This window comes from Apaloderma vittatum, unplaced genomic scaffold (genome assembly GCF_000703405.1).
Source record: "Apaloderma vittatum isolate BGI_N311 unplaced genomic scaffold, ASM70340v1 scaffold13058, whole genome shotgun sequence".
Taxonomy (NCBI): domain Eukaryota; kingdom Metazoa; phylum Chordata; class Aves; order Trogoniformes; family Trogonidae; genus Apaloderma; species Apaloderma vittatum.
The window spans coordinates 68,588-81,102 of record NW_009730294.1 but is presented as its reverse complement, the minus strand read 5'-3'; the positions used below and the strand labels follow the sequence as shown (position 1 = coordinate 81,102).

At 43.1% G+C, this 12,515-nt stretch overlaps 1 protein-coding gene across 1 annotated transcript in view; it reads right to left on the bottom strand.

Annotated features, from left to right (window-relative positions):
- Nucleotides 1-519: 519 nt before the first annotated feature.
- Nucleotides 520-12,515, bottom strand: part of PPP1R9A (protein phosphatase 1, regulatory subunit 9A) — a 58,585-nt gene continuing 46,589 nt past the window's right edge. The window contains exons 13-18 of the mRNA XM_009874758.1: nt 10,781-10,868; nt 10,600-10,677; nt 7,578-7,776; nt 4,952-5,071; nt 1,707-1,889; nt 520-732 (exon numbers count right to left, since the gene is read on the bottom strand). Coding sequence (XP_009873060.1) covers nt 520-732; nt 1,707-1,889; nt 4,952-5,071; nt 7,578-7,776; nt 10,600-10,677; nt 10,781-10,868 — 881 coding nt within the window. The remainder of the gene's footprint in view (nt 733-1,706; nt 1,890-4,951; nt 5,072-7,577; nt 7,777-10,599; nt 10,678-10,780; nt 10,869-12,515) is intronic.

Below are 12,515 nucleotides of genomic sequence, written 5' to 3'. Positions count from 1 at the left end.
GGAACCGAGCGTCTAAACACCGTGAAGAAGCTGAACTTCCAGTTAGAAGGTTAAGTCAACTCTTATCAGACAGAGCACAACTCCTTTTACCCAGCTGAAGAGAGAGTCGCCAATCGTTTGGACTGGCCATCGTGCTGAGAAGAGGCGAAGCAGCGGACCATGCTCCTCGGCATCATGCTGGTTACTCAAGTGACCAAACACACAGAGCTCGACAGAAAAGCGTAGTTTGGGAGGCAACACCGCCACGCGAATATGAAACCTGTTAGCTGTCAACAACAACAAAACAAACCGAGGGGCTGGGGTTGTCTCGCACGGCAACGGCAACGAGCGTGAACCAGATACGTGGGAAAACAAAACTACACAATATGAATTCCCCATGTCATTCTATGTATAAGCCCATTTGTCTCTGTACACACTCTTGTGTAATGGGTACAAGAAAGCTGAAGGGGCAGGGGAGTGGAAGTGAGTTTCTCTTCCCTTGCAGTGCCTCCGCTTTCCTGACAGCAGCACTTCGGCTTATCACTGCTCGTTAGTGCCCTCTGTTGCATCTGATGAAGACTTGTCTGTTTTCTTCGATTTCCTCTGCAGTTGCTCTTGTTCCTTCTTCCGAAGCTTTTCCCTTTGCTTTTCCATTTTCTCTTGAGCTTTGCGAGCTTTCTCCAACGATGCCTTCATTTCCTTTAGCTTTTTTTTAACGATTGCTCTGTCCTGGGAAGACGTCATACCAAGAGCCTGAGGTGGGGAGAATAAAATTAAAAAAGAACTTCATACAGTGTAATCTATCACATTTTTTTAATTTCTATTAACGACTCTTCTTAGGTAGAAGACTATAACAACCAAGCAAATCTGAGACAGACTCAGATACATCACTGATGTGTAAGTAATACACTTCTGGATTACTCACCACATCTTCCATTTCTAGAATACTAAAGAATTACATCTCACTGCCATCACTGATGTTGGTTTCATTGATCAAGTGAGGCAAATAAAGCTTACACTATTTGCCTGAAGTCACCTAACTCTCTATATAGAAGATTTCCCAATTCTCACTGCTACGCCTTAATCAGAAGTTCACTTGCTCTCTTCTAGAACTTCCTAGAGTTAGTGAAACGTCCGCAAAACAGTTCAGAAAGGGAACACCAAACTTGGTCAGAGCTGCTGAGCCTCCCACAACTCCTTCCTGTAATTATTTTTGACAAAAGTAGGCGCATATTTTCATTACAAGAAATGATGCATACTTTATATATCAGAACTGTATTTAGTGCTAACATAGTATATATCAAAACTGCAGCTCTAACATAGTACAGCTGATCAGCTTAGGCCTCCAAGTGACCCACTAATACATTTTTCAGTTGCTACGTCTGATGTCTATTTACTGTCTTCTCTGAGTCACTCTTGCACAAAAAAAGAGCGGGATGAGAAATATGTGCCCGCAAATACCACTTATACATGCAAATGTGGGCACAGTATACACACCCAAGAGTTTTGCAGAGCAAATGCCTTCTATTTCTGAAGCTTCTGAACCCAAATGCACACAGGAACTTCCTACAGTGTTGCTGTGGCTTTGTACTCTACATTTACTATTCTAGACTATCACCACTCCGCACAGAGGGTTTTACTGCTTTCTGGCCCGACTCTTACTTCCTTCAAGATTACACAAGCGACAACAAATACCACAGTTAGTCTGGAAGTCATCAGTCAGTTACCTTGAGCTTACTCCCATCCAGCTGGAGGAGATGTTCCCCGTTAATATTCTGGGTGCTGAATTCGGAAACGTACTGTTCTAGGTTCAGGCTCATCAACCAGTGGGACACCTGCTGCACGCTCCACTCCTGAACAGCACGGCTCTGACACTGGCTGTGCTTAGGAGACTGGCCATCGTCAAGGATCTGGGACAAAACCAAGTTGCATTATTACTAAAAGGGTAACACAGACAAGGAACATTTTTCTGTGCAAATCGCAGCGCGGGAGCAGAGGTATCTGTGCAATTTCTACACTACAAAAATAAAAATTGCACACTGCTGTATTACACCTGTATCTAAGATATCTAAGAATTGGTACAAGGTACCCCCAAATCTTCTATCTGTAAATAGAAGAAGAAAAAGGAACAGGCATTCCTTTTAAGGAAATGGCCAGGTGGAACAATTCAGAAGAGGTCTGCTCCCCATTCTTCGAATTAGAACATTGCTAAAGGATGCAATGAATACTGCATTTCACTTCCTGGGCTCATTCACCGATCTTTACGATGCATTTAAGTTACAAAACAAGAAATTCAGGGGGGAAAACACCAAACTGAACTGAGAGAACCACTCAAGTTCAAAGTGATGACACGAAACAGGCAGCGAGACCGACACTCCCTATGGAAGAGCACAGGATGACACAGAGGAGCAGTGAGGAACACACAGCAATCCCGCGGCCCTGGCCCCGCTCGCACCCCGCGGGGCGGCTGCTATGGAGAAGAGCCCAGAGGCAGCCCCAGGAGGGGCCAGTGGGGGTTCAGCTGCTCAGCACGCCATGGACCTGCTCAGCCACTTTATTCCACCAGCCAGCGCGGCCTCATACAGAAGCTGCTCCATCCCAGGTGTGGTCAGCAAAGCAGCTGCTACAGGCGGCTGTCGGAGCGGTTTGTACGCCGGGTTAGGTGATGCTGGGAGCTCTCTCAGCTTCTGGCTGTCCAGTTCTCAGGGCAGGGGAGTACATGGTTTAAGCACTGTTTTCCTTCTCCTATCTCCAGCAGGAGCTCAGTGCAGTTGACGCTTGGCTCCACACTAACCTGCCTCCCCCTTTCAGCGTATGGCAAACCCTGCAATTTGCAGTGGCCTTGGAAGCTCTTAGAATCCTAGAATGTCTTAGGTTGGAAGGGACCTTAGAGATGATCTAATCCAACCTCACTGCCCTTAACTCGACCAGGTTGCTCACGGCCTCATCCAACCTGGCCTTGAACATCTCCAGGGAAGGGGCAGCCACAGCCTCTCTGGGCAGAGAGAAGAGGGGAACTCAAGACAAGGAGAGAGGAGCCGGTGACATCTGCGTGTTCTGCTCGATCAAGGGGGTTTGCCACACAACGCCATAAAACAAGAAACGGGAAGGTGCCCACGAGACGATACACTGCCATGCGACGGTCACACGATTCACCACAACAGCACACTAGTGTCTCACCTCATCATCAATCATATCCAGGCTCTGAGTGAGGGAGCAACAAAGAAATGAGAAAGAAGAGCATTATAGAAACAAAATACAGACACATGTAACAGCATGTAAAAGTCCAGGCAAGGGCAGCACCGAGATTTGCAAACAGATATGGCTACTCAAAACTAAAGAGATTTCTATTAAAAAAAATTACTTCCAGAAGCAGAGAGGTTATGTTGAAAGCTCAGCACACAGATGATTTGGCAGCTCAACCTGAGACTGTGTCAATGAAACCCTCTCGGAGTTCCTAGTCTTGACACCCTGGAATCGGTACAAACCTTCCACGTAGCTCCAACTCCAAGAGCAAAAGCTCCTCAATTGGAGAAGAACAACCTGCAAGAACAGGGTTCCCTCCACATCCTTTCATTTTTTTTCATCTCCTTTAAATAATCCCATCAGGTCTGCCAGAGAAGCCCGAGTGAAGGAGTGCTCGCAGCAATACGCAATGAAGAGCAACGCCGGCGTAATCCCCTGCCGAGGTGGTTGGGGAGCTCTTGCTGGACATGCTGCCAGCAGAGGACGGAGAAAAAAACATTGATTTTTATAGACTTGCTCAAGCTTTATATTTTAGAAGCGACAGAGATCTGAACAAACAAATCAAAAGCGCTTTCCAACTTCCAACACCGCTGGGAACGGGGCATTTGCCCCAATCAAACGCGTAATAGAAGGGGAACGACACGTGGCAAGAGAACGAAATGTATTGTCAAGATAGTATTAATAATTAAAGTGTAAATTATGACTTTGTTGTTTTCAGTAATTTGCAAAATATACAGACCTGTCTGCACACTCCTGTGATTATTATAAATTATTGCCTTGTATTATCTGCAGTAAGTAACCTCTAAAGACGGTTGGGTTTGCAGATTTGCATTTTGACAAGCGGGGTTGCACCGAACAGCTCTCATTACTTAAACTCACGCAAAGCATGCAGGCAGTAATAGAACAAACCAACTATCATGAAAAAATAAGACATAGAAACTTCAAGTTCCTCCTCTCTGGAAAAAAAACCACAAACTCGGCTCAAATCTCACATAAAAAATGGAACGTTCTTAAGGAGTGTTTGTAAAAGAACAAAGGGACAGGTTTCCAGGCTGTCAGCTCCCGTCAAATTGCACAACTTCACCAACAACTGGGATCTTAAGAAAAGTATTTTCAATATATTCGGTTTGATTATGCCACCAATGTACAGATTTAGGAATGCTTTTTCACATTACCAGTGGAGTCACTGAATTCAAATCCCCTGTGCCAAGCAAGTACAAAGAATGCAAACTGGATGAACACATATACATTATAATAAATATACACACATTCAGCCACAGTAACACACGATTATTGCATGTGCAGGCCATTATTATTTTAACATATCACGGTAAAAAACAGTTTAGGTGGAGGTGCCTTACATCTCAAACAAACTATTCTGTATGTTTATCATCTCAAAATTGTCTCAACTATGTCTAGTTTAGTGTATGTATACATAGATCTATGAGTCCACATGTAGATATATATAGAATGTAGGAAAAATGTATTGAAGAGTGTGATATAGCATCTCTTAGGAAACCAACTGCCTTCTTCTTTCCTACGGTAATACCATTATTTCAAATTGTTATTACACAAACAAGAAAAATTGTAATCTAGAAAACAGAATTAATTTTCTTCTCCCATTCTACTGCCTAAAAACCAGCCCTTATTAATCGAGTAATTAGCAAGTAAAATGCCACAGGAGAAAGACAACTATTTCCCACCTTAAACCCTTTCACCAGCGTACCTCGTCTGACGACAGCGCTAAGGAGTGCGAGAAACCTGGGGCTTTGGGTTCTGCTCCTAAACCGCTCAGATCAGCTGAACTTGTGCTGCTGGGACTGAAATCGTCGTTGAACGTGAAATTCTGTGGGAAAAGAACCCAAAGAGATGAGTTAGAACGAACAGATGATCTCATGTGCTCATCTACAAAGGAAGTTTGCTTTCTGCCTTCCAGACTGGCATAGTCCAGGAGTGATTTCAATCATTTACCAAAGCAGTGACAGCACACACGAGCAAGTCTAATTTTTAGGAGTGCTAACATTTACAGAATACACAGTATTTTTACCACTGTGTATTATAAGAGACACCTTAATGCCTCAATGTATAGCAAAGGGGTCTGAAAGCAATTTCCAGACTCCTCCTTAAGATGCTGGCTCTCATCTCCTCCAGATATTTAGGACAAGCGTAGCACAGGCAGTAGCACAAAGAATAGGACAGAGGATTAATTAGCAAAGAAAAGTGAAATCTGCTATCGCAAGAGGAAGGAGAACATCCTGTGAATCCATTTCTGAGTCCCAAATAATCTCCCAGAAAAGTGAAAGGATCCTCCCTCTTTGCCTATACCTTTAGAAAAAGCTGAAAGTAAAAGTCATCTTTGGATATTGGATGTTACTTACTGAACTAACAACCATAAAACAAACGCTGCTTTTTTTTTTTCCCAACAATGCAATGACAGACATCACACTTTACAGCAAAGAACAGCAAAAGCGTGCACATATTCTCCAGGAATACAGCAAAATTATCATCAGAAGACAAAAATTCACAAGTATTTCACATCAGAGTCAGAACCATAAAAAACTGAAATCTGTAAAAAATTAAGGACACCATGGTACTCCATTTAACTTGCAGTTGATGATAAGGAGACCTCTAATCTCTACCTAATCTAACATCTAAATGAATATCAAATTCAATTTGCTTTGACACTCAGTGAAAAAAAAGGGATCCAAACATCAAAATCAACACTAAAAATGTTATCCTTTTACCTCCCTCAATGGTATTTGACCTATCTTTCCTGAAAACAAGAAGTCTTCCAAAAATATCAAGTGTCGTTCCTCTTACTTTTGCCAGAAATCCAACCGAATATTGGTATCACGCCGTGCTTTAGGAACTGTTAATTTAAGGGCTTGCAAATTTTACAGAGAACATCAAAATGTTTTTGTGAGCAGTTTTCTCACACCTACACTTAGAATTCTTGTTCTGCTTCCCCCAATTCTTTATAGAGGAGAAGAAAATCCAAGCAGCTTCTTTAATATGCAAACTTTAGCCCCCACAGCGTCCTGAGGCCAGGAGTTCAACAGCTCTACCTCCTGTCGTGTGAAGAACATTTTTTTACTTTTTAAAGTACTCTGCTCTTTCCTTCAGCTCTATTTTGTGCAAGCTCGAGCCTTATAATGAATTTCAGTCTTTAAAATTTAACTTTCTATAGGAAAAACACAACATGGCCACGGCCTGTTAATAATTATGACAGCAGGACAACCCCCACAAAGCTCAACCTAATACTAACTGTAAAAGGGGATGCTTTTTTCCCCATTTGAAAATGAGTTTAATACAAAGTTTGTTTAAAGGCACAAGCAGGCGTTACACACCTAATCCTCATCTTTCAAAAGAAACCAGGTAACCAACTAGTTTCTCTCTAATCTTCAGAGATTCCACCTGGGGTCTTCTCTACCAGTCAGATTTGGACCGGTCAGCCTTGTGTTGCTCAACCTACCAGGTACCACGAACACAGCTAGGACCTTGCCTAGCTTGGTGCTCAGCAGAATTAAGATATCGACAGCTTTTGGCACCAAGAAGTAAGAAATGCCCCAGGGAAACCGCTATCACGCACATGCACGTGTTTGCAGAAGACAGAGAAACTGGATTTCTGGTGCATATTCCTGTGGAGAACCGTATCTGCTCCTTTTTTACCAGACCAATGTAAAAAGTCAACGGCTACAAGTCATAAGGAGATACAGGCGGAGAAATATTTTCCAGAGGCGAAAATAAACATGAAAAAGCTAAGTATATTTTATAACTAGGGGTTATTTGAGGACTTATCATGCTGAAACATTCATGCACATAGAAAGAAATCACACAGATGTATTAAATCGCAGTAGTTCATATTTACAGTTCAAGCATCTTCATAGAGAGAATTAAATTCAACATTCAGCATGCATGACAAACAGGTTTTCATTATTGGGGGAAAAAAGGCAGATGACTGACGGCATACAGCGTTTCTTCACTTGCAAACACCTCATCTGAACACAGGAATCAGTCCTGAAGAATGCAGGAAACACCCACCATTGGGTACACAGATCTAGCATTTGTTCAGCGGATCCAAATGCTAATTTCCACTGGCACCGCTCGCTTTTGTTACGGTACGGCACACCACAGTTAGTTTACTGACTTAATGTACGTTAGGACAGAGTAAAAAGGTAGGAGGTGGAATGGTACAATGACAGAGATGTTCTGCTGGGATGAGCTGTTACCGTACAATGAACACCATGCACTGTTTATTGCAGTAGTCACATATTGGCCTGTTCTCTTCCCAGAAACACGAAGCCAATTATGCCACTCAACACAGCGGGAATAAGGTAGTTTTTATCTTCTACCTTCGACCCTTTTTTAGCTGGACTTATATTTTCAGAGGAAGGTTCGGTTGAGCTGGCAGGCGATGGCAGGTTGCTAGAAGAGTTGGATCCCTTGCCACTCTCCCCATACCATGTGAAGGGTACACAGTGTGGGAGAGAGGAGGATCGCTCTGCTAAAGATTTAGTGTTTGCTGATTTCTGCAGCATCTCTCTGGCGGTCCTGGTTAAGAGAAAGCAGCAGGGGTATGTGTTAGATTAGAAAATAAGAGAAAACAAAACGCTACAGTTCATCATAAGAAGAGTAACATTCCCTGTAACTAAAGAACCGAGCAGGTAGGGGCACATCTGAAATATCTCTTCCAGCAAAAAGAAAGAAAGGGGTTCTTTCGAGCCTTTTCCTGACTCCAGCTCTCTTTGACAATGTACACCCAGGAAGTGGAGTCAGATGTCAGCTGAAAAATGCCCGTATTCCCACCATTCAGATGGGAGTTTGGGGGAGTGCACAACCAGCTGAGCTGGTGGACTTCTGTGTCCCAGCACGGTTCCACAGACCGGGGTCAGCTCTGGTTCCCAGAGAAGGTCTGGCTTGGATTTCATGTACAAGCAGAGGTGCATCCGTATCCATCTATGGAGATGCTACAACAGCTAAATACTAGTAGAGTTATGACTATCTTGATTTTAAAATTATTAAATATTAAAAACATTACTACAGAAAAAAAGAAAGAGGCACCTATGTGATATTATCAGCTCCTCTCTTTGTAGTAACGAAGACTGCAGCTGGTAATGGGATCAAGGCAAAGGTAACGGTTACAAAATAAAATGCTTATTTGCTAAATGTTCATGTCAATGGTACAGTGCGTGAATTAAAAATAACGCAAAGCATCTGCCCCGAAGAACTTATGCCCATGTCATATTCTCGTATTATTTATATCAATCTATGTATTACTGTTTCAGACCATAAAACTTCTATTGGTCTCAGCAGGCACGAGCAAATTGCACGTATGCAAATCTCCCCTCAACTTCTACCTTCCGGACAACTTCTACCTCGTTAACGTGATCACCAGAGCTTTGGACACAGTGAAGCTTCTTTTCTGTATGGAGTAAACCGAAGCCGTCAAAGGGCCTTTACTCACAGAAGCAGAAGAATCCTCCCTCTAGCCACATACGGAAAGGCAGACCTATCTGACCCAGTCCTGTGCTCCTTCCTTACCCTCTGAACTTGCTTGAAAGGAGAAAGAAAAGGTGAATTTTTTGTTGCCTGAATCACTTAGCTTCAGGCAGGGTAATACTTGTTTCTAAATTAAATGGGGAATTTTTTTATATACCTATTGTATGGGTGGTAGTCTTAGGAAATAATTCAAGATTTTATTTACACAGTCGGGGTGTTATTCTTTTGGCAACAGCAAAATAATGCATGCAACATCCACCTGACAGCGTGATAAATTCTACATCAATCCGTCGCTGTAATGGACGTAATTATAACAGGATGCTGTCTTTTGATCGTCACCTTCCTTCTTTCAAAGAGCTCACACAGCTTTGGACTGTAGAGGAAACATCCTCACATTTCTCCTGAGGCAGATTCTTTGGAGTTAGTAACAACGGACGTGACAACGGGTGTTTAAAAAGTTATACTGAAATACTAACACTCCCATTTACAGAGGCACTCTGAGAATTACAAACGCTTATGAATCCTGACTTTGAGAGCAACATTAAACTTGCTCTTACAAACAAGTATGCATTCACTCCCCCCCTCTCTGGCGCGGTATTTAAATGCTATGTGATGTTTAAAACCCTGCTAAGGGCACAAACAGCTCCACAGAGGAGCAGAGAATTTGTTTTCGCGGGTCTGTCCCCGAGACCAGGGAAATCCAGCAGTGAGTAGCTCTAACTGCAGGTCACAGCCTGTTCACTGGAACAGGTTTCCTGATCCCAGCGCTGAGGTGACAACTGCTGCCTGAGATCACAGAGGATCCTGCCTGAATCTGGCAGGATACAAATGTGCAAATGCAGGCAGAGACAGAAGGCTGCACCTCGTGCCTCAGGCAGTAAGTCTGCAGTCAAAGGTTTCTTTAACTTTCCTGCACTACACGCTATACTTGTCACTGGGGCTCCACACATGACTGTCAGCAAAAACCCGCCAGCAGCTCCATACTGGTTTTCCTCCACAATGGTTTTCTGAGTAGCAGTCAGAGTTCGTTTTCCGCCAATGGCTCTTTTATCACGTAGGTTTTGATTTTTTTTTTTTTACGTGCAGAGAGTTTTTGAGCTGCTATATCCTTTCTAGACTTTAGGAATGTAGTCAGTTTGCTCAGCACTCCTGACATCAACGTGTCTTTCGTACCCGGAATGAGGCATCGCCCCTTGTGGCTGTGATCCTGTCAGACTCCTCAGCATGTGAGCAGAGCCCTTCGCTAAAAATCTACACTAGCTTTTGCAGAGAGGAGTGCTTCCTGCCATCCTGAAGGCTCATTTATTTATTCAGAGTGCAGCTGGTGGGGATGTGGTCTCATCAGACCTCGCGCAGCACGCACAGCTCCTTCCCTAAGAGGTGGCGACATGACAAATGCAGGCAGCATTTTTCCTTAGCTATTCTCAATTTACGGTGTTCATCTGCAGAAACAAACCTTCTGAAAGCATTCCTGGTGTGGCTGCCATGAAGCTGCAGTGAAAAGCTGTTGCCCACCCTTGCTCTTTTTTTTTTTCTCAAAAATCTGTGGAATTGTGTGAAGAGTTCTGATTCAGGGATGTTATTAACTGACTGCGTGCGCATCCTCTGGGCCAGCCCTGATAACCTATTTCTGCCAGTCCCATTAGTGGATGCAACAGCAGTAGCGATGACACAATATTAAAAGCCTCTAGGTATTTTTAGATTACATATTAGTCTTTCCTTAGTTAACAAATCTAGGTTTGTAAGCTCAGAAGGTTATTTCAAAGCTTAGACTTGTTTCTGCGACGTCAGTGGGACTGCTAATGTCCCCATCCGCTCGGGTGATGGGGTTTTGCCCGCGTTTAATTTCCTGCACCCTCCACCCTTCACTCGTACCTGCTGCCGCAGGTCACCCTAAGAGCTTCTTTCTCTTTCCGCTTCTTGCCCTTGTTCGAACTCCTTCTCAAGGGAGCCCTACAAGAATGATCAGAAAACATCAGGAAACATTTCTGAAATTTTGCTTTCAATCCTTTTAAATGAAAAAGAAAGTAAGTATTTTAAACAACAAAATGCTTACCCGAGATCTGCAAGTTTTCGCTTTAGTTTTTCTGTATGCCCTACACTAGGGCTAGTTGTCCTTGCTGCCTGAGCACATGTGGCACCATCTAGGACACATTTGTACACGGAAGAATGTACATTATTATTTTTAATTGCTACTGATAGCTATTCCACTTCTCATCCAGAACAGTCTGTGTATCTTTTCACAACTACATAGGCATACATGTACGTGTGTGTGAGTAAACAGTTTAATTAGGTGAATTCTTCTCATTTTTATGAAGATAGCGTGGAATAAAAATAAATAAATACTTCCTCAATTTGAAAATACACATAAAGAAACCTTATTTGAAGAAAAATCATAAGTGAATTTTGGTTGAGTTTTAATGAATGTGTAGTAAGTCAAACAACACCAAAAATTTACAGGCAAACATTACAGTGAGAGCATTTTTAAAGTAGCTGCTTAATTTTCCTTTTACAGAATAATTTTGGTAGGCATGCTTTACTTCCAAAGTGACTCCTGAAATACTTCCTTGGACTTCGGAGCCAAGGGTATATGATGGACACGCTATGTAACAGTCACCCCTTTAGCTTGAACATCCCTGTTAAAATTAACATTTAACCCAAATTCCAACCATTCTGAATTAAAAACGTAAATAATTATAAGTAGCTTAGTTAATGCATTTGCCCAAGTTTTCATGTCTCCTACACACGCTGCCAAAGCCTAAGGAGGAAACAGCCTGCAGTACCTATAAAGCCAAAACAATGGGTCTGAGTCTGCAAAACATCCTGTGAATTCTATATGGAAGCTAAAAGAAAACAAAACAGCGGCTGAAAAATTCAGACACAGCTTCTGTGATTCTTAAAAGTAAAGAGTGTCATTCAGGTCACCTGCAGCTGGGTGACTTTTACAGCGTGCCTCAGATGTCCAGGGACTGTTAACTGAAAGCACTACTGGCTTTGGGGATACTACTTGGCCAAGTTTTCCTTCAAATGAAAAGTTCCGTGCGCAACTGGTTCACAGATCCTGCGAAAAGCAGGGGAAAAGAAAGCCCCTTGCAACAACCACGCTCTAAAAGCCATACGTACGATTTCTACCAACATGAGTCCTTATATTAAAAAAAATAAATCAAGAACAACTGACAAGTAACATGTCAAAAAAAGGAAACAAAACCAAAGTAGTAAGAGAAACAACAGCAAGGTGAAGTCTCCTGAGAAGAAATCCATTCCCCGGGCAGGCGGAGGAGAGCTTTAGGCAACGCTTTGCATCACCTCTACCCTGTGCACGCTTCTCTCCTGTCTCCTCTCACAGCTCCTCTTTCACCTTTAACGCATCCTTCTCGTGCAACCGCTCTCCAAATTGTCACTTCAAGAATAGAAGTCACAGCGTGGTTTTTCACCAGCTATTGACAGGCAGGTGGGGCTCAGGGGCCAGGGAGCGGTTTTTAACTTCTTAATGAGAGTAAATACCGAAAGCATTTAGTAGCTGGAGGTTTTTTGTGGTTGTAGTAGAAGATATAACCCAGAGAGCTCAGCAGGACAGTGTAGCATCTACCTGGTACAGCAAATTGCTGTCTGGGCTTTTCTATCACCCACATGCCATTTGGGTGAGTCAGAAGCCTCTGAATTCCATCCTGAACGATTCTATGATTCTATGAATAATGACCTGGCTACGGGATCCAGCGGGAGATGGACTACCTGAACTAGCTCCAGTGGCAGGGGGGGGGGGGGGCCTACCGGGGCCCGACCAAGGGGGG